Source organism: Zootermopsis nevadensis, unplaced genomic scaffold, assembly GCF_977971745.1.
Source record: "Zootermopsis nevadensis isolate Lab colony 2312 unplaced genomic scaffold, Znev_1.0 Znev_ptg000028l, whole genome shotgun sequence".
Classification (NCBI taxonomy): Eukaryota; Metazoa; Arthropoda; class Insecta; order Blattodea; family Termopsidae; genus Zootermopsis; species Zootermopsis nevadensis.
In genome coordinates, this window is record NW_028259160.1 from 6,808,212 (window position 1) to 6,830,034 (window position 21,823).

The 21,823-nt window shown below is 38.5% G+C and overlaps 2 protein-coding genes across 6 annotated transcripts in view; one reads left to right on the plus strand and one right to left on the minus strand.

The window, feature by feature from the left end:
- Positions 1-1,399: 1,399 nt before the first annotated feature.
- LOC110830014 (mpv17-like protein) lies at positions 1,400-13,529 on the plus strand. Of its 4 annotated transcripts, XM_022064367.2 has the most exons (7): positions 1,456-1,530; positions 5,497-5,550; positions 7,307-7,444; positions 8,293-8,387; positions 11,223-11,335; positions 11,754-11,824; positions 12,322-13,529. In XM_022064367.2, exons 3-7 carry the CDS (start codon positions 7,313-7,315, stop codon positions 12,457-12,459), a joined length of 549 nt encoding a protein of 182 aa, XP_021920059.1. In that variant the 5' UTR covers positions 1,456-1,530; positions 5,497-5,550; positions 7,307-7,312; the 3' UTR covers positions 12,460-13,529. The 4 variants fall into 4 exon arrangements, with proteins under 4 accessions (XP_021920056.1, XP_087213057.1, XP_087213058.1 ...); XM_022064364.1 differs by lacking the exon at positions 5,497-5,550 and having other exon boundaries at positions 1,400-1,530; XM_087356931.1 differs by lacking the exons at positions 5,497-5,550; positions 8,293-8,387 and adding an exon at positions 9,349-9,443 and having other exon boundaries at positions 1,400-1,530.
- Prp16 (ATP-dependent RNA helicase l(1)G0007) overlaps positions 5,566-21,823 on the minus strand; it is a 36,120-nt gene continuing 19,862 nt past the window's right edge. Inside the window, exons 11-21 of one of the 2 annotated variants that reach the window (XR_002543144.2) lie at positions 21,512-21,722; positions 20,555-20,773; positions 20,148-20,307; positions 19,613-19,763; positions 18,708-18,879; positions 18,305-18,446; positions 17,940-18,100; positions 17,637-17,791; positions 17,067-17,284; positions 16,356-16,523; positions 5,566-6,138 (exon numbers count right to left, since the gene is read on the minus strand). Coding sequence is in view for 1 of the 2 variants with exons in the window: in XM_022064353.2 (XP_021920045.2) it covers positions 16,442-16,523; positions 17,067-17,284; positions 17,637-17,791; positions 17,940-18,100; positions 18,305-18,446; positions 18,708-18,879; positions 19,613-19,763; positions 20,148-20,307; positions 20,555-20,773; positions 21,512-21,722 (1,671 nt within the window). In the remaining variant the exon portion in view is untranslated. Of the gene's footprint in view, positions 6,139-15,117; positions 16,524-17,066; positions 17,285-17,636; positions 17,792-17,939; positions 18,101-18,304; positions 18,447-18,707; positions 18,880-19,612; positions 19,764-20,147; positions 20,308-20,554; positions 20,774-21,511; positions 21,723-21,823 lie in introns of those variants that run through there. The other variant, XM_022064353.2, reaches the window with a different exon arrangement.

The following is a 21,823-nucleotide window of genomic DNA, read 5'->3' on the forward strand; positions in this document are numbered from 1 at the left end:
CTCATGAACAGAGTGCATATAATGAACGCATAATGGGGAAACCATGTCTGTCACTCAGCATGTTACACCTCAACTCCATGGTTTTGCATGAAATTTAGCATTGCGGATCTACATTAAAACTTATGGAGCGAATTTAATTTTGCTCTACTTCAACGCAAACTAGCAACTCGTTTGCATGATTAACTCCATGAAGGACACTGAATCCTTCTACAGAACCTAACAGTTGCTCAGCTAATCCACATCAATCCAATCCATGCCCTATTTTAAGATCGATTTTAATATTATCCTCCCATCTACGTCTACGAATATCAAGTGGTCTCTTCAAGATTCTGACCAAAATTATATATGTAGGCCTATTTCTCATCTCTCCTATGCTTGCTGTATGCCCTGCTCAACTCATCCATCCTAATTAATAAATTAACAACATTCTACACTCCGTTCTGAGCCACCCCTCATGGCTCGGAGTGGTCTATCTCCCCCATTTCCGCGATCTTTGGAGTCACAGACTTCGATGTCCTTGTGAGGCAGTGCGGCGGGTAGTCTGTGTATGTCCGCCGCGCCTGAAGACAAATTTTCCTGCCTGTTCTGAGATAGTTCTAATCTTGCGTTTTCTTCTGTATATGTCGAAAGTTGCTGGTCGGTATACCAGTCGGAAGCCTGAGCAGAGTGAATTTTGTTTGACTGTTGGTCTCGTTGTTTGACTTTATCCTGTATTTATACTTTTAATATATTTTGATTATTTGGAACTGCCTTTTTATTACTTTGGTTTTAACCTCTGTAATCCTACGGCCGTACCATCTCCCGGTCTCTGGGTATTATTTCAATCCATTGTCACGGGCGCAGTTCTCAAACACTCTCCTAATATGAGAGACGGATTCGCACAGCCATACAAAACAACAAACAAAATTATAGTTATGTATGCTTTTTAAACTGTTTTAGACAGCTGACGAGAAGAAAATAATGTGAACTGCGTGGTAGCAAGCGTTCACCGAATTTAGTGAGATCTTCATCTGTTCGTGAATTAAACTTTGATTCCATTCAGTCGTTGCCACATATCTGAACGTTTTCACTTTTCAAAGGTTTAATTACATGTATGCATACGATGTTGTCCTTCATTCTGGCGATGAGACAAAAACATGCACCTGGATTTACCAACATTCTTGCTAGATTCTAATACAGCTTCAGTGGTTTCTTTGGTAAATCTATTTATCTTGCATGAAGCTCAAATATATATTTTTTTCCCTCATGAAAGCTTAATTGAACAAAAATTAGGTATTCCAAATGCTAAGACAAAACTATTCTGAAATATTTTATACTGTGAAAGTACTTCATGGTGAAGAGTTTACTTGAAACCTCGTGAGGTGAATGCCTATGGATGTGTTTTCCAGCGATTTGATTGGTTCAGTGATGGTGTAGATCTGCCATCAAGGCCACGTACGTTAACCGCAATAGCTGCGGTACTAGGGCTCATACTCTGTACCGAGTTGATAGCGGCCGCTTGATACGACTCAACAGCTTCATCACAAAGAGGTGAGTGATGTGTTAAACCATTTTCTAGTTTAATTGTATTCCAAAACAAAGTGCAACGAAAATGTTTGGAACATGAGGGGTTAAGGTACAATTTGGCTGCACGCGACAGAGACAAGCGACCGAGGCAGGCGACAGAGACGGGAGACGGACACACCGCAGCTTGTCGCCACACACTTTTGAGGTGACGACCGAGACATGCGGCAAAGTGTTTGTTTTCTTTGTTTTGTTGAGACATACGTGCACATATTCTGTGAAAAATGAGTACAAAAATGCTTCTAAAAAGGTTACTCGAAGAATAAGAATAAGATGATGTGTTCCTGTGTTATTTGTTGCGAAAGAAACAGAGAAAACCTATGAGTTCAATATTCAAGACCAGACGTGAAGAAGGATCTTTCTGTCTGTTAATAAAGAATCATTAATCATTAGAAGAAGATAATTTCAGGAGTTATTTCAGATTGAATCATAAGCAGTTTGGTTACGTACTGACGTGCTGCCTGAGCCCGTCGCGAGACACTACTGGTCCGAGAGCGGTCTCCTGTGCTTTGTCTCTGTCGCCTGTCGCTGTCTCGCGCTCGTAATTGTACTTCATACGATTGTACAGAGAGCAGACAGGAAGCGACCAGTCTCGGTCTCGTAACTCTGTCGCCTGTCTCGGTCGCTTGTCTCTGACGCGTGCAGCCAAATTGTACCATTAGCCGATCCGGGTTGACTAGCGAGATCCAATGGATCGTAATTTCGAATCTCGCTCCATGGAAGGAGGCAAGAAACGGAATTAATAAAAGCGAAATAAAATTCGTGAAGGAGAATATAATAGGCGTCTAATAATATAAATAGATAACGGAAAGAAAGAGCAAATGTGTTCGTTTCTGCGGCTCTGTAACATGCCACCAGCAATACTTGGTATCGCACAAAAATAGCTGACGTATGTGTGTGCGTGTGTATAGTTAAGTCGACAGTCTGACTAGTCGGAAGATATCGACGGACAGATTGCCTCGTGAAGGGGCACGACAGACCTTGCGCTACTCCGTTATATTTCGCCCTTCTTCAGGTTTCCTGTCCGTCCTCTTTTCTCTTCACAGGTTACGTGTACAGACATTAATTTATTACTTGTTATTAAAAATGGCGTCTTCTGTTAAAAAATTGAAACGCTTGCATTATTTTTTATATTCACGTGATCCGTAGCCATGTTATTATGATTACACTTTAAGATAAAACTGTATAATATAAATTCAAATACAAAGTCTACCACATGTCCTTGAGGCCTGATCAATGTGAGATGACCTTCCATCATCAATTAGCCGAAGTTAATTGGGTCGGGGGCCACGGCTGGAGGTTCGCCTGTGGTGTCATAACTCTTGCGTTGTCCCCGAAGTTATGCAACAGAGACAGCGTAGTACAAAGAGGAAGGAAAACACGATGATAAATCTCATTTCGTACCTTCATCTGTTTGTCTGTTTTAAAAACGTCTGAATCAACAACAAGATGTTGATATGAGTGTCATGCTACCAGGGGTAAATTTAAAGCAACACGTGTCGAATGTTATCAACCGTCGGTAATCATCATGACAAGAATCCGAATTTTTGTACAGTAAACATATATGAAACATCTGTCAGGATGACAAAAGTAGGTTTACTTTCTGATTTAGTTACGATAACTGATAAAGTGTTAAAATTACCTATGCGAAAAGAGAGTGGAAACATGGGAAATAATTCTCACGCCTTTTCCATTCTCTTAACGTGTAATAAAGTGACGACAGTGGCCTGGTACGAGCAACGTTTCTTTTCCCACAGTTCCACGCTCCCAAAATGTGCGATAGTTAATTCTACATAATAGTGTTGGGTACTCTCTTCAGTGAGCCACTTATTTCACATGATGTCAAAGATCTCACAGCGCATTCTATTTCTCTGTTTCGTGTCACCCAGAGCGCGAGATAAGTCAATATATAACCAGGGCAAAGAAAGTGGATTACACGTGCCGCGTGCTGATTATGGGATTCGTCATTTCATAAGTTCAACGGCCCACACTTCTGGTGCCGGTCTTACGAAGGCAACGACCCAGTCACACTCGCGCTCCAGACTGAAATTAAGAAGTAACAAGTAAAACGGCCCTTCGCCCAACCAGATCCCTGACGTTCAGGATTCATTCTGTGTCTGGCCACCAACGGGACCTTCCCAGAATTTGTCCGAATGGCGCGAAACTTTCGTGGCGAAGTAGGAGTAACTGGCTGCAGAAGACAATACAAATTTATTGCGTTAGTATTCTTGGCCTTTTCTGTAATGTTACAAAGTTTTGCAGGAAACGCGAATATAAGGATAAAAGAAAGGCTGCCACAGACAAGTAATTTTTGTAACGCACTGTCACCCTGGGGGACCAAAATTCAGACATTATTGTACGTAAGTTCCATTGACCGATCCTTGAACTAGTTAAAAACGCTGTTCCAACTTCATTCAATGACGGTTTATCAAAAGCATCGATTACTGTATTAAATATGGTAATGATTGTTAATAATGAATTAGGAAGGAGACCTATTTTAAGGTGCCGCGGTAAAAGTACTATCCAGAACGTGCCTGAATAGACTGTATCAAACTACCAAACTCCCTCCTAGTCACGAATAATTTGTCTTGGACATTGATAATTTAATTCAATAAGAGACCTGATCACCCATAGACAATTCTACTGTCCTACATTCTTGTGCGTGTTACTGGAGTAAAAAAAATAGATGTGTATGATTTGAGGTTTTCACAGCGGTGAGTATGAAGATTTCTGTCTTCTGGGTTGTTGCGCCGTGTAGTCTGGTAGATGTTCACCGACGCTTCAAAAGTCCTGTATGGAGGCAGGCAGGGACCTCTGAAACGTCGGTAAACTTGTACCAGACTACACGGCAGAACAATCCAAAAGACAACCATCTTTAAACTAATGTTTTCATGTCCGTGACCATTCCTTAAAAGGTTGGCCAATCGTTTGATGTGTAGGTTATTAGCCTACGCTCTTTCGAATTCAAGGGTTATAGAACGGTGAGCGAGATGCAAATATGATCATGAATGACGAATAACAATGGATTTGGAAGAAGGCTGCTGTGGCCTATCTACTGTACTGTCCTGTCAGTTGCTTGGAGAGACTAAGCAATACTAAATACAAACATATTTGAAGCTCTAACGATGACAAAATGCATTGGAGTCCTCTCGGACGATCAGTCAGTCGTGTGAGAATAAATCCAAGGTTTAATAACGTCTTTTATGGAATTAGAGTTCATTGCAGTGTTCTTAGGTTCTCTGCAATGGGTCCTACCCTTAGTCGGATGAATTCAGTTTACTTTCTCACAACTTATTTGTTTAACGCCCACTTTCATATTATCCAGGCATTTCGTCTACATGTCCAAAGCTGTCTTTTCTCTTAAGGTTTTCCGACAAACATTTCGTACGTTCAGCATCCCCTCGGAGCTAAGTTTCCCGCCCACCTCATATCATTTAATTTTGTCACCCTAATAAAACAAGCGTATTCGGTAAAAAGTACAAATTACAAAGCTCCTCGCTTTCAGTTGCCTTTATTCTCGTGTTGCTTCCTCCCGGTTTAATAATCGCCTAATGCTGTTGCAACATACTAACTGTAACCGAGTATAAAAGCAAGCAGTTTTTTTAATGGTATTATAATTCATTTTACAGAACAGTTTAGACTAAACTATTTGTATTTGAGACCCAAATTCTTCCTTACAGTTATGTCATAGCATTGATTTATTCAGCCTGTAATGTTGGACAGCTTGTGCGGTACGACGTCGCATGTGACGCCTAGCGCCGCAGTGTTGCCGCCTTGCTGGCCAGCAGGTCTCGCTGCCATAGGTAACACAATTAGGACCCAAGACTGCCAGTACATAAAACCATATCGCACGATAACAGGTCCGGCATCAGGACACGTAGAATTTTGTGACGTAGTGCGTCGTTTAACATTTTCACGTTTCATGACTTTCAGAAGCCGATTTGTGACAAAAGCATCATAAATGTAAACCGGCAGACGCCTGTCACTGTAAGTACTGGTAATTAGTACATGTTCTGTGCACTTATTAGGACTGCTCACACCAAACGTTAAGAAGATAGGGAATTTATACTAAATGTGTTCTTTCTGAATTGCCGTAACTCACTCGACTTTTCAATTATTTCAGATACAAATCTATTGTTGCAACGCTGATCCAGCTGCACAGAACAAATTAATTTCGCTTGTATTGTGTTAAATAATCACCATGTCGAAAATTGGCTCAATGATAATTGTATATCTTAAAAGATCTACGTTCTATGCCGTTGTCCTTCCAACTTGTTATCCCATTCGCCACTTTTAAGCATGTAGCAGGTTCGATTTATATATAATTCACAAGGCAGATTCTAGTAAACAACATCAAATTTAATCCGAACTCGTTCAGTGGTTTTGAAGATGAAGCATGCTATTAGGCTGCTTACCCAGAATAATTTCCAGGCCTATACTCATTACTCCTTGATGTTGGTCGACCACGCGTTTTCACATCGAAGTGTGTGCGTTTGACGAATTGTGGGTCGCTGACATCGGGGGTGATAGCCGTTTGCCTGCCAGGTCTTACAAGCGCGCTCTCTACTGCCCAACCTAATAGACAGAAAAGTGTTAGTGAGATCAACTGAAATAAAAAAACTATTAGTAATGTCGGAGATGTTTATTGAAAGCGATCAATACAATTGCAAATACGAAATCTGCACACAATGACACGTTACGTCATCATGGTCAGTGTCATAGTGCAAGTGATGATTGTAAAAAAAATGTTGGGAACGATAAAAAGTGAGTACATAGTAGCACCTATTAGAAGCAACGGCACGTGGTTCTAACCCAGAGTTGAACGATACTGCGATCGCATTTACAAACGAGTCACGTGTTTTGTCGATAGTATAACCAGTTTGTTCCAGGCATAAGGCATCTTGGTGTACGCTGGTGCTCCTAGCTGTAAGCAGATTTACACTGCCGTAAGACTTCAAGAGACCGAACATATTTTGTCCTCTCGGAAACGAACATCACAGCCACGTTTGTACTTGTCACAGCAAGATGTTTTCTCAAAAAATGTGTTCGTAAAATCGTAGCTTCACCGCTTGTTCTGGCCTGAACAAAAATATTTTTTAAGTTAAATCCTGTATCGTCTGATTATTTCCAAACTTTCATTCAGGTTCTTGTCTGGCACAAATGTCCTACCACGTCTATGGTGTAGTGAAGGAGTTCTTTACTCAGAGACCTACAATTAGTCAAACGCACATATTATCACGTGAAAATGAGTGCATGGCCTATACAGCTGAGAGGCCTAACTTATTTTCCGACTTAAGTGGTAACTATATTTCGATCCAAGCGAAATTTTGATCCTAGAAAACATAAGTCTAAGGTTTGTCTTATTTTGCCTACTTTCCTTCAAATCCCAGTATTTGCTAACAGGAATTATAAATTCATAATTACACACATTAGTAATCTATATTTTTTGTGCAGTACTTTCACTAATTTAGGTTCTTACTCTAAGAGAGGCGTCAGATGTTGCATAAGCGTTACAATATAGCCATTTTGTAATTTATGTCATACCAGTTCAACATATTTTTCATATTTTATTATAGGATATTCACGATTTATCTCCATACCAAATTTTGGGTATCCTATTATTTTTCAGTGGAGATATTAAGATGTGTATTACCCTTTACTACTGTCCAACTAAAACTGACATAATGGACTGACGTAAAGAGCGCCCAAGAAGTATTTATAAACGACAACAATATATTTTCAGGTGGACATGGCCACCAGGGTGTTTATGGCAGTGAAGACACTGTTTAAAAAGTACCCAATGGCTTCCAATGCAGTGGTATATGGAACACTCATCACGGGGGCAGAGTTCACTCAGCAAACTATCACAAAGAAGATTTTGGTCAGTTGTAAGCATTTGGATGATGACGATGATGATTTTGGATTTGCTTTAATTACAGTAAACCAAGCCTTTTAGGGTTAAATATGTTGATCACATACTTATTATTGAAATTACATAATTCTAAAACTTAAATAATAATAAAACTGTGTTTTATGCATAAACTGAAAATGTCTTGATATCTGATAAGCCTTAATTTCTGAACACACATATTACATCCTATCACGACAATCACAGTTCATCAGATGGAAATGTAAAATAGATAATTTACCACTAACACGAAATTCTTGGAAGAACTTACAGCAACTACTTTCAATCAAATGCTTAGACCTATATACACAGAGACTAGCAGGAACTATAAATTAATAATTAGGCAATTTTGTGATCTATTTCTATGTATAATTTCCAGCAGTATGTCCATATTCTTGATGTACTTAATTTGTCTGATATAACCTCAATTGTTTTTTAATATATAAAGAATGTTTCACGAAATTTTCACACACGCGCGCACACACAAACACACATACAAAATCCACTTCCACACAAAAGTATTCCATTGACGGCTTTGAGAACTGACAGACATTGACTGCTGTTAGTGCACATATTGCTATATGCAATACCATTAAAGACATCTTGAAACTGTACCTTCTTTAGCGGCATTTTTAATGTATTCTCTTACCCATATAAATGTTAAGATATAAAGTAAATCAAAGCAGAAACTGTTAATTTATTTTTAATCTATATTTTATTATATGTATCTTCAGTTTAATTTAAGATATTTTTTATTTTTAGTTATTTGTTTATGTTTTGGGTTGCATATTGCTTTTCTTTTCCTGACCTTGTTTTTTCAGGTGAAAGATTCACACCACGAGCCAATTGACAAAGGATCCTTGAGCCGATATGCGATAATGGGAACGTTAATTTATCCAAACGTCTTATATATATGGTATTGATCATTCAGCATTCTATATAACTTCCTCGCATATTAGGTTATAAATCCACACAAAGTACACCAAGTCTCAGAAAACAGCAGACCTGTAATTCTGAAATTTGACTTTTATGACCACCATTTGATAGCTTATGCCTGCTTTTGGGCTTCAGTCATGTTTCTAAGATGACCTATATACCTCCTCTCACCCCAAACGCCTACATGGCATATAGTGGGACAAACTTTACTTTTATATATGTAACGCTGACAAAATGTTTCAAATTTTCATTTGTAACTAAAAGTTGTGAAAATGTGACCATTACCTTTGCCATATCTGTCTGACAGCGTAATAACTAAAGAACCACTGAATGGATTTTCAGTTTTAATTAAAATCAAACAATAATGGATGGTAGCATGATAACATACATGCATTTCTATATGTGGAAGATGACTGGGTGGGAAATTCCCAAACGGCCATGCAATCACATGGGGAATCCTCCATGATGACATCATCACCCACCAAGACATAATTAATGTAACAGAATACATCATAACAGAAAAAACCCAGAGTCAAACTTGTACTTTCTTCATATCAGCTTGCAGACCATGAGAACCACTAAATATGCATAAGATTTTATTTGCATTACTGTACTGACTTAGACACTTTACAGTACTTAGACATACACTGAGTCACACTAACTTCACGGCACAGTCTTCCTCGAGAAAGCCGACAGTCATCGGCAGGCCAAGAGCCAGTTGACCTACTGCCACACTCCACCTCTGTAAGGTTTCTTCCATACAGGTTTCTCAAACAAAATGTTGTATGCATTTCTCATTTCACTATGTGTACAACATTTTGTAAAGTTAACTACTATATTTGAAGGTAATGACTGTATTTTTAGAGCTGTAATTCTGATACTCTCTTTTCTTGCATGGCTTGTGAGGGTTGGGTGATCTTGGTGGTCATATCTCATTTCAGCTTAAGAATGGGAAATCTACTCCGTACGACTTTGGAACTATTACACGCTACGCTGTGCTGGGGCTGGGCATCTATCCTCATGTCTATTATGTCTGGTGAGACCTTTCTCTGTTCTAATAGAAAACCAAAGTTTAATTCTCTTCCATTGGCAGTAGACCCTGATGCCCCACAAAATCCTTCTGGGTGTGTTTTTATTTTAATCGTACCTGTCTATCCATACAAAGACCTAACAGTGCCCACATTATGTGACTGATCTGAGCAAAATCAATGTGAGGTTTGGTTTAGTTTTGGTAATTTTAAGGGCTATTTTACATAAAAACCTAAGTAAACATTTATTGTATTTTTAGGTCTTTGATGAATTTTGATATACAGCTCTTCAATTATATAAATATTACCAAGTGTAAGTTTCATTAACTTTCAATAATTTTAAGGGTTGTATTATTTGAGGTATTCACAGCAGTGAGTATGAAGATTCCTGTCTTCTGGGTTGTTGCGCCGTGTAGTCTGGTAAATGTTTACCAACGTTTCAGAGGTCATACTGCCTCCGTCATCAGGGCGATGAAACATCGACCAGACTACACGGCGCAACAACACAGAAGACAGAAATCTTCATTTTAAGGGTTGCTTTAATCAGTCCTTATTGGATAGAAATAGGTGATTTATTAAATGCCCGTACTTGGGGGCTACCAGCCAGACTTTAACCCCGGTGCTTAATAGTTTAGCAGTACGCTGCTACAACACACAATGCAAGACAATCCAGGTGGACCATGTGCAATCTGTGTTGTATGGTCAATAGTTTAGGAACCTAAGTATATTTCCGAGCATATCTCACAGAAAAATATCTTGAATAAAAGTTGCAGACAATACACATATTTGTCTCATATCGCAATTTTTCAGAGCTCACTAATTTTGAGAAATCACTTGTGTAGTAACAGTATCTATTAACTTTGCACAACTGAAGCAAAAATGTATTATTTGCATGGAATTTTGCTTTGATTTTTTCAACAAAGAATATGAAATTATGATCACTGGGAGACAACTGCATATACATAGGATTAATAATAAAACACGCCTTCTTATGCAGAATTTGTGCTAACATTCTATCTACTCGAGGAACTCTGGAACTGGCTAGCAAACACCAAGCGTCTTTCTTTAAGCCTACTTCTGCTTTTCTACATTCTCCCCAGCATTTCTTACTTTTAGACTGTTTCATTTAAGTTTCCATGCTTATTACTTTACAAATTTCTATGTTAATTTACAGGAATAAAACTGGTTTTATTACAAAAATATGTTGGTAAATTTCTTCCAGGTTCCCCAAACCTTATTTTTGTTATAGATTCTTAAATTTTTCTGAATGTTGTTTTGCTAAACACAGTATTTTCTAGAAGTGTAACTTTCATGATCTCAAGAGACAAACATTTCCATACTAAAATACCCCAAACAAAATTCAGAACAGTTAGGTAACTCAATAATAAATGTACTATACCTACATAGAAATTTTGTGATAATTCTGAGACACTTATGTTCAGGTAAACGAATTACAAATATTTCATGTGGACAGAATCAAACGTACGCCAGTGTGGTAAAAGAATATATGCTGGCACTGTTAGGCTTAAATATGAACAACACAAGATACTGGACATATGGGATCTCTGTCTTTTCACAAATCTATTTCTTCATTTCTTTACAAAACCAAACATCAGCCATAAAGACTGCATATTTTTCTTTGTGTGTGTTCGTAATTACATTTAAAAAACAATCTTACTAATTACAATAAATATATGTTGGGCTCGCCCTTTATTTTGGACATAAGGAGCCAATTAGGATATAACTAGAATATAACAAATAAAAACATGTTACTCGTTGTCATGTAGGTACAGATGGTTGGACAGCCGATATATAGGGACAGCATCGAAGACAATTGTGAAGAAGCTGCTACTAGATCAGTTTGTGTTAACACCACCTCTCCTATGTGCCTTTTTTATTAGTAAGTTGTATTGGTACCATCTGAATTATATACTAACTTTATGCCGTCATGTTTTTCAAGCACTGACATACCCTCATTTTCCAAATATTGAGCTGGAATAGTTCAGTCAGTGAATTAAGTGGTTATGGGCTGGATGACTTGGGTTTGATTCCTGGCAAGGATAGAATTTTTCTGACATCACATCCAGCCTGGTTTTGGGGTAAAGGGACAACCTAACTATCAAATTTGGGCTTGGCAACAAAAGGGTTTAAAAATCTGCTGTGTTAGTCACCTTTTCTGATGAAAGCATTAGGGTACAATTTCATGATGGCACATGCGTAACTTTAAATGTGTAAGCAAATATTTCAAGAAATCAGTTTCATTATGTTTGAGTTGGGATCAGCTTATTAATCACTGATTTAAATTGTTTTATTTCCAGTTATGAGTGCAATGGAGAGGAAAGAAGACATATTTGAAGAATGCAGGAAAAAAATGGTACCTACATTTCAGGTAAACTCACAGTAAGATCAAAGAACAAAAATTACAATAATCGATTAAATTCCTCCCTTGAACAATTAACAGTTATCAGAAAATTGTCATTGAACCTGAGTTCTTTTTCATCACAAAAACGTATTACAGTACCCTATCCTGAGCCATGTCTGCCCAAAATACATCGTCCCAACCCATTTCTCTAATTTCCTCAGTTGGTCTCTACCATTCAGGGCTTCCTACTAAAATTTTACACACAAATTTTGTTTCATCCATGTGTGGATTCTTCTTTCTTTTGAAGTTTCTTTCTAAGTACTTAATCTTTCTCCTACCAACAATTAATCCCCCAATACTGGACACTCTAACTACCTCTGAGACATGCAGTAGGCATAACAAAACCAGTAATCACAGTCTCACTGAGACTTCTCAGATTTTACACTTGGTTAGAATTGGGGTAAGTTAACTTATAAATTACAGAAATAATCAACACACAGTATTGATGGTGATATCTGTTTCAGACAAGCTGTATGTTCTGGTTACCAGCGCAAACACTGAATTTTCTTCTTGTGCCTCCTGTGGGCCGAGTCGTTTATGTGGGTACCTGCGCTTTCATCTGGATTAACATCCTTGTTTGGATTAAACGACAGCAGTACTGAACATCGGCGAACGCTAACATGAAGCCACATCCCACTGCTAACAACCACAGGGACTATACACATATTTATTGACATACGTTGTGAACATCTTACTCAAGGGACAAACTGTGACATCTCTATAATGTCTACTGTGATGTGGAGCCAGCTATTCAAGTACGCAAGTTTAGTACAACAGCATCATCCTGTCAACATAAATATTCTCATTTGGATCAAAGTTACATTTCTAGTACTCACAATGTCTAAATGAAATCTTCTAGGGTAACCAGCCATATCAATATAGAATAAAACTGCAATAATTCAGAGATTACATCAGCGACTGGTGTGATGAATGACAAAGACTTGCCAATATACTTAGATTAGCCAAAGGGAGATCGGTGGTAAAGTAAATTAACACAACTCGTTGTCGTTTAGCCTTGGTGAAATCGCTCGACTCCAATGCTATCACTTTGGTTAGTTCTTGATCAACAAGTACTGGGCTGTGCTAGACTACACATTTATATCAGCCAATTTATGATGTTCATCATATAAATTCCTCATGATGGAGATAGCCTGAAACACTGAATTAATGCAGCTGATCACTTAAGACAACTTCACGCCTATTAGTGTTCATCACAACAGCTGATGTTTTCCATCTGTCAACTTCCTGTGATATATTTTTGCAGTACTTGCTCAGTCCACTAGCAACTTCACGCTGAAAATGTTTATAATGTAATCAGAAATATATAGTCATAGGAATTAATGACCTCTCGTGAAATAAGATTATATAAAAATGTTCTCTATTTTCCGTCTCTTCCAGACTGTGTTGGATTCTTTCAGTGGAAACAATTCTTGTCTGTGATGAGTACATATGTCCTCACTGCACAATTACACGCTCAGGTTCAGAAAGGGCTGTGCTGTAATTTTATGTCACTGTTCTTATGATACTTCTCTGGTGAGAGCTCTTTTCTTTCTGTTCTGTTACTCAATCCAGAACGACTGTTGTCTGCATGTGTTATCCTACCACCGTTCACTGTAATTTACAGTAATATTCAGTGTATAAAATTTACAGAATACAGGCCAATAAGTTTCAATATCAATGCAGTACTGTATCAAGAAACATGATCTCCTTCGATTAACCAAGATAGCAAACTTGCTACACCAAGTATTCTCATACTATAAACCATGACAGAAGTCAGTAGTTACTGGCTACAGCCTTCAGCAGATGTCTCCTTACTGTCATGTCCAGACTATCTCTGAGGGCTGCCATCCCACAGGATATTGGGGGTAAAGCAGTCAGAGCATAAAGCTAATCACATGCATTCATCTAAAGCAGGGGTCGTCAACCTTTTTATACCTACCGCCCACTTTTGTATCTTTGTTGATGGTAAAATTTCCTTACCGCCCACCGGTGTCACATGTACTGCCCTCCACCATGAAAGAGGTTCAGCTCGAAGACTGAGTGATGGCCCGTGGTAAGCCCTGCCCTCGTTATGCGCACTAAACTCGTGCCTTTGGCTACGGAGCTCATTCATTGCTCCCTCGTCCACGAATATACTTCAAGAAGTGTCCGGTGAATTGTTACCTATATTCAAAGTTTAGAGATGGAATTCAAAAGTAAATTGCAAAAGCATATTTTAAAAAGTCAAACTCACGAAGTTCTTAGCAATGTATTCGATACATGGAGGAAGAACAAAATTTGTAACAACGGACATAAACCCCCACCGCCCACCTTGAAAACTTGAATCACCCACTAGTGGGCAGTAGGGACCAGGTTTACGACCCCTGATCTAATGAAATGGAATGAAAAAACTATGTGGAATAAACCAATGTGAAAAAGCCTTTTCCATACACTAAAAGCTGGTCTCTAATGTTATAATTTTTCTTAAAAAGTGCATCAAACTCCCATTTTAGGAACATAATGACAGACCGTCATCACCGATGAACAGGACATCTAGAGATATGCACAAACATTACTCAGCATCACATACTGTTTATATCTCATTTACAGGATAATGTTACTACACACAATACAAAATAAGTAAACAAACAACTATTAACACTATAAAAAAGACACTACTGCTATACGTGTTTCAACCTCAAAGAAGTCATCATCAGTGGCATCAAGGAAATTAATTAATTTAATCAAATGGTTCAAACTGGATTTATAAATAAATAAGGTGTTTCACAAAAGTATTTCAAGCGATACTGCACTAGATGTTGTTATTCACAGAGTAGAACTATGCGCTTAGCTATTGATCACATTATTATTCACAGGTACAGACGACGCAACCACAGCTCGCCGCAGACCAGCTACGGCCAATGAACCATCAGATCAATAGCTAAGCGCATAGTTCTACTCTGTGAATAACAACATCTAGTGCAGTATCGTTTGAAATAACCTTTGTGAAACACCTTATTTATTTATAAATCCAGTTTGAACCATTTGATTAAATTAATTAATTTCCTTGATGCCACTGATGATGACCTCTTTGAGGTTGAAACGCATATAGCAGTAGTGTCTTTTTTATAGTGTTGACAGTTGTTTGTTTACTTATTTTATATTCTAATCTACTACACAGTATGCAAAGTTTTAAGATTACTACACACAGGTTAAAGGTTTATCTCCTGTGTCCTACTGCATAGCAACAGACACAATGAATGAAAGAAGTGACCAGAATATCAATGAGAAATGGGAGTTGTAACAACTGTATTTAAACATCCATAACATTAAATTATCCTGTTAGGAATTTAATCCAGGGATACATAATAATTATGAGCCAGAATAGCTCAGTCAGTACAATGACTGGCTGTGGGTTTGAATGACCAGGATTTGATTCCCAGCAGAGGCAGCAATATTTCTCTTTGTTAACATGTCAAGACTAATTCTGGAGCCCATCCCACCATATATTAAACTAATGAATGGGTATATGGGCCAGTCTTCAGCTGACCATTCACCTCCATCTAATTCCAATGTTAAAAATGTGTGAAGCTATATCTTCACTCCTCCATGTCTTCACAGCATGGTACTTAATTAAATACAGACATATTATCTTCATTGGGAGCAGTTTTATAATTTACTTTATAATAATTCCTTTTTGGCCAATCCCTCGTCCAAGGAGTTCTACCGAATGTCCATAGATCAAGCCAACTAAAAAATTGGGGAGCCGTAAAGGGTACCAGAAAATGTACAAACATTGTTAAACCGGAAAAAGAAATAATTCCTTTTTGTATTATCATTGTCCTCTCACTTATCAAAACAGTGTTCTATAATTTCATTCAAATTTTTTCATGTGTCTGTCCAATATTCCACAAAAGATTGTTACTATTTTTATTGTGATGACAGAAAGTGTGTTGCTAGAGAATGACTAATTCTGGTTTCTTACTGCAATCCACATGCCCCTCTCCTTAATTGTTACTTACTGTGCGTACCGATAGGATCTAAAGTCCAGCCAGGAGCCCCATAGTATGAGAACTGAATCCCTATTTCTGAACAATAATGGTTAATGTACCCATATGCGCAGTGCTCAGGCACTTGAAGAACGGGTCGTTCCTAGTATCCCAGTACCCATATACAGAAGCCTAATGCCTTTGCAATAAATTATACATGTATACTGGATACAAAATATCTGCAAGCCTGAGATATGTCACAGTAAGAGGGGAAGAGAAGATGGAAAGGGAAAGCCTTATGTGCTGTCACTTTTCCTCCCTCCCCATATCTCAGCTGGCTGGCAACCAATGTGTGTATCTGTAATGGTCAATGAAGTGTGAAGATATCAAGTGACAAATATAAGTTATGTGCTTCCATTTCTTTGCATAACAGCAAATCTGCCTTCTCTGATTTATGATAAAAATAAAGAAGGCAGTTTCAAACATGGTTTCATATTGGCCATGCTCTTAACTTGTGCTCTGTACTGTACCTAAGTCACCCATATTGTTACACCATATAATACAATGCTGTTGCTGTTCTTCTTATCGTCATTCAAGCTGCAGTACTGTCATATCCTCAAAGACCAAATCGTGCAGGAGTTCTGCGGGGTGTCACTGGTGTTCCTGGCTCACGCATTCCTGGTGTTATTATTTCAGTCCTATAAAAATAAACAAACATTATTCTACTACACAATAAGTAAAAAATTAACTAGTTACATGTACACAACTAACTTGAACAGCCAAAATTGCACAAATTCAAGTGCCATTTCAAAAATCAAGTTTCCAGCATGCCCAACTGTATCCACCTCTGTAGTTGGTTAATGAGCCACTGGGTCCATCCACCTCCTTAAATAAATAGAACAGAAGCATATAACCAATGCAGCAGAATTTACTACCCACTCATTAACCATTTAATATAAGGCTCATGTCCACGCAGTCAACTGCAACCTCCTTTAAAGATGACTGTCTCCAAACACAAGTGGATTTGGCACATGGCTTACTCATTGCCCTGATGGGGGCAGCAAGCACCTCTGAACCATCAGTAAACTTCTACCAGACTACGCAGTGCACAACAACCCAGAAGATGACAGTCACCTTCACACATGCCACTGTGAGAACCTCGAATGTCGCTTAGTAACTCCTTTACTTGCCTACACTGATAATAAAAATAGGAACATAAACAAAGGACAAGATGTACATACACTCGAGTCCCTGCTTGCAATCTTCGTTCTTGCTCCTCTTTGCGAGCCTTAATTTCTTCCTGTGCAATCTTCATCTGTCCTTCCATTTCCTGGAGATGCTCCAGTGCTTGACGACGCTTATCACGTCCAGAACGCCCAGTTTCTTTGACTGCAAAGAACATAGGTCCCAACTCTGCTAACCAGTGACCATCCACTGCTGTCACACACTGCATGTATTCCTGCACAGAACATTTATGACAATTTAATACTCTGCTAAATGCAAAACATTTTCATATCTTCCAGCAGCAGAAACACGCGGAATTGAGTTTGAGTATCAAACATTATTTTATGTGTCATTCTACAATAAAACCAAAACAAGAAAACGAAAATGTTGCTATCAAAATAATGTCCACTACATTTTCTTCATAATTCTAAGCTCAAGACAAACTTTTTTACTTCTTAGCAAAATTAAGCTATATTTATTATAACAAACTTTCATAATGACCAAATTAAAAAGAAGTTGTAAAGTTGCTTAAAATATTAATTTGCATTAAGTTATATTACCATCAGTACCAATGCAACATAACTTACTTTTGCTGTCATTATAAGTTCATGGTACACAACAAAGTCTGGGGTGAAGCCCATTCCAAAAAGAGCTGATGTTGGATGGAGATGGCATGGCATTCCTGTCCGGCAGTTCACATACTCTCCAATACCCTTCAGTCTTGCAGCTTGATGGAAATATGCTGCAGTATCAGAAACAATACAAATTATGTGACAAAAGTATTCCCTTGAGAACATACAGAATAAAGACGGTGCAATTGCCAAAATACTCTACAGCGAATCTTGGCACAAGTTTCACTTATTGTTTGCTGGTCAGCAAGATGGGCATACCTGAGCAAATACACTTGCGGATGACATCCCAGTCAGTGCCACAGGATACAACATCAATTTTCTGTTGGACCAAGATGTCTTTCAACTGCTGACGCACTTCACGTACTTTGCGCATTGCTTTCACGTGAATGAAATGGTCGTTGCACCACCCTGCAGAGTAACTGCACCAAATCTCACATAAGTATAACACAACTTAGAAACTTCCTCTATAATAAAAACTACACTACAATCCCCATTCATAAACACCACCAATCTATGTTTTTCACTCAAGAGTGACAAACCAATTTCCATATTAGAATTATTTGTACTTATAGTCCAAAACATCTGCAGACCCGTAATAGCATAAAGCTGAGCAAATTACTTACTTGTTACTCTTCCATTGATTGTACACATTGAGGTACGTTAGATGGTCAGATTCTGGTACTTGAAACTTCTCTCTTACAGCATCTGCTTCCTCTTCTCGGCCTTTTGGACGGTAGAATATAGATGGCACTGACAGCATTGACACTGTAACAAATTCATACATGAAACTATGAAGCTCTTTCAACAGCAGCAGTAGAAGTGAGATGGATTTAGATCTCGGACAAAAGCCATTCTAATATTCAGTTCTGTGTGGCAATGGCTATAGGTTCAAAACTGTGATAGCACTGTCGAGACACACTTGTGTAAAAATACTTCAGTCTGTATTATGGTACAGTTAACACACAATTTTTACATAGTTTTCACCTCAAGATGTTTTCTTATGAAGTAAAGAAACACCATTTGTACCTATGATCAGAATTTCTGCTGAACAGCCCATTTGGCATGAAACAATCAGCATCTGACACTGTGGTGGATCCAGTGGAAACTCTGCCATCTGTCGACCCAGTGAGGTTAGAGTCCCTGTGTGGTCCAGAGCACCCAAGATCCACAGCTGGTACAGAGAGTTCAAGATATTGTCCTAGAAAATAAAGTCAAACAATGATGATTTGAAATAAAATCTTCTGCAGATACACAAAACCTCAAATTATCAGAAATACAAACTGAAATACATTCTAAATTATTGATTTATTTATTCTATTTCTCACTTTCATTTCCGTCTTGTTTATGTTCTTATTTATTTATTTTTTGTCACTATTTTGTATGTCAGATTAGTATTCTATTGCCATATTTTATTTGTTTATTATTTCGCCAAATGCCCTAATTTTAAATGGAAAGATCGATGCTCCATAGTCTGAGCTATTGAAAAAGCGTCATTAAATAAACTATACTAGGATACTGGATACTGGGAATGACCCGTTCTTCAAGTGCCTGAGCACTGCGGGTCCCAACTTTTCATTGGCTTGATCTATAGTCATTTGGTAGGGCTCCTTGGACGAGGGATCAGCCTGTCGCAAGGCCTCTACCTGTACACAGGACAGCACAACACAGAATAAACTATAAATATATGGAAATACTATCTTATATCACCAGTATGTGAGTCCATCTGTCCAAATGGTGAATAAGACAGGACGATGACAATGAAAGATGAAGAGGTAAGAATTTTTAAGGTAAGAGTAATGACCCTAAGCATTTGCCTGAAGAGACTGAGAAAAACTATGAAAAACCTGTCAGAGTAGCTGGTCTTCAGGCTAAGAATCAAACCTCAGACTTCCTGAATATGACACTTCCAAAGAAGAAGCAGCTGCCTGTACCTGAGGGGGTGGATCCATGAAGTGGAATTGCAGTAAGTCCTGAACTCCGAGAGATTTCAGGAGCAGAACTGTGTTAGCCAGATTGGTCCGCTGTATCTCAGGCACTGTGGTTACCAACAGCTCATCCTTGTACTGCCGCTCTGTGTATAACCTGAAACAAACAAAGATTCTCACAAGTCATAAAATAATCATTAGATGTGTAAAGCTAGTTTCTTCAAAAGACAGCTCATGATCCCTTCTGCATCACCAATTTAAGTTAAGGCATCTTTAAGACTCATATCTAATATAAGAAATATGGAGAGGATTTTGATGGGAAACCACTTAGGAAACCAGACATATGGGAAGAAAACTTCAGAATGAATCACTAAAATACAATGTGAGAATTTGAAATGGATTGAACTGACAGCTGACAGAGGATAATTTAATGACAGACCTTTGTGTTAGTAACATTAAACTTATGGGTCCTATTACAAGTCAGTCAATCAGATACTTATAGGGAAAGAAACATGAAAGGCAGTGAGGCACATCACAGTACCTGAAACATTGGCCTGGACCTGTTCTGCCAGCACGACCTGAACGCTGGTTTGCATTTGCCTGACTGATGGGGTAGATCTGCAACGCATCCATACCGATACGTGGATTATACACCTTCAGCTTGCAGTAACCCGAGTCCACTACATACATGATTCCATCCACTGTGGCACAAAAAGCAACCTGTATTACAAATCATGCAAGAATTACCCTTCCTCAGGTCTTAAGTCCATATTATATCATAATTATATTGGAAATTACACACTGTTTAATACATAATTAATATACACATTTGGGAGTTGGCTGTACACCCATTTCCAACTGACCAATATCTTTGTAAGCTCTTTATTTTCTATGGCAGCAGTGAGAATTGAACCTGGTCTTCCCAAAACTAGTAATTAATTCTCCTACCTGTCAAAGATGTTTCTGCAATGTTCGTAGCAACAACACATTTGCGTAGGCCTTCTGGTGACCTCTGGAAGATCTTTGCCTGCAGATCTGAAGGGAGTTGCGAATATATGGGTAGCACAGATAGCTGAGGTGCATTATCAATCTCTCCCAGCCTCTCAGCCAGTACCTCACAAGTCACCTCGATATCTTCTTGCCCAGGCATGAAGATGAGGATGTCACCTATGGAAGAACAGGAACTTTCGGTTAGTTCACTCAATGTATGGCTAATAATAGCAACACCACAATGTTACAGAATCTTCAATGGCATTCAAAACTCTTGTGGTCATACTGCCAAAGAAGTAATACGAGGAATCAGACCACAGCCAGACACTTTGCTGACACGGGTAAGTTATATATTTACCATTTCCATTAGAGATGAATAGCTGTAGCAGTAGATGCTCAACTTTTTCATTAGTCTTCCGTATCGTCCGACAACTTTCATTGTCCTACCATCCTTTGGTCCTGTTTAGGTTGGATAATTGTTACTTTACAAGGAGAGTGAAGATAAAACTCTACATTTGTCCAGCCAACAGTGAGCCATCCTGGCTCATACCAATGGACACACACTGTGGCCTATAAGCTACATGTTGTATACAGCTTACTCCAAGCAAACATTAGGCTTATAATGAATGAAGAAAATGTTTTTATTTCCTCCAGTTTTAGGGTCTGGCAGCACACTACTAGCCAGTATTCACCACTGAGACATCCATGGTGTGATTCCACCCAGGTACAGCAGACATACCAACCACTATTCTACAATGTTCAGTCTACTTGCATTTTCTTTGTAGATAAAGCAACCAAAATATGTAGCTCATCTCTCATTTCCATCTGCTGCCATGGCAAGAATGGGTACACCTTTGCCTACAAAACCACTATATGCACAGTGCTTAGGCAAGGGACAACTTCTGTCTTACTCACCTTCATTTGGCTGTAGGTGAACCTGTAATGCCTGCTTCACCGCTGAATCAACATAATCTTCCACGGGATTCTTGCTGAAGAATGTATCTACTGCAAATGTACGTCCTGGAATGGTGAAAGTGGGAACATTGCCAAAAAAGGTCGAAAATTTTGTGGCATCCATTGTAGCTGATGTAACAATCAGCTTAAGGTCTTGTCGCCGAGCAACCACCTGTTGAAGAAAACGTGAAGAGATTGATCCCACTTGCTTAATTATAATGGGTGAGAAAGTCACATACAATCAATCAGTACCACAGATGAATATACAACAGT

Bases quoted from the DNA above. Each gene is read 5' to 3' on its own strand.
- LOC110830014 (XM_022064364.1), top strand. From the start codon at position 7,313: ATGGCCACCAGGGTGTTTATGGCAGTGAAGACACTGTTTAAAAAGTAC. The intron at 11,336-11,753 runs GTAAGTTGTATT...TTTTATTTCCAG, and splicing joins CCTATGTGCCTTTTTTATTA to TTATGAGTGCAATGGAGAGG. The intron at 11,825-12,321 runs GTAAACTCACAG...TATCTGTTTCAG, and splicing joins AAATGGTACCTACATTTCAG to ACAAGCTGTATGTTCTGGTT.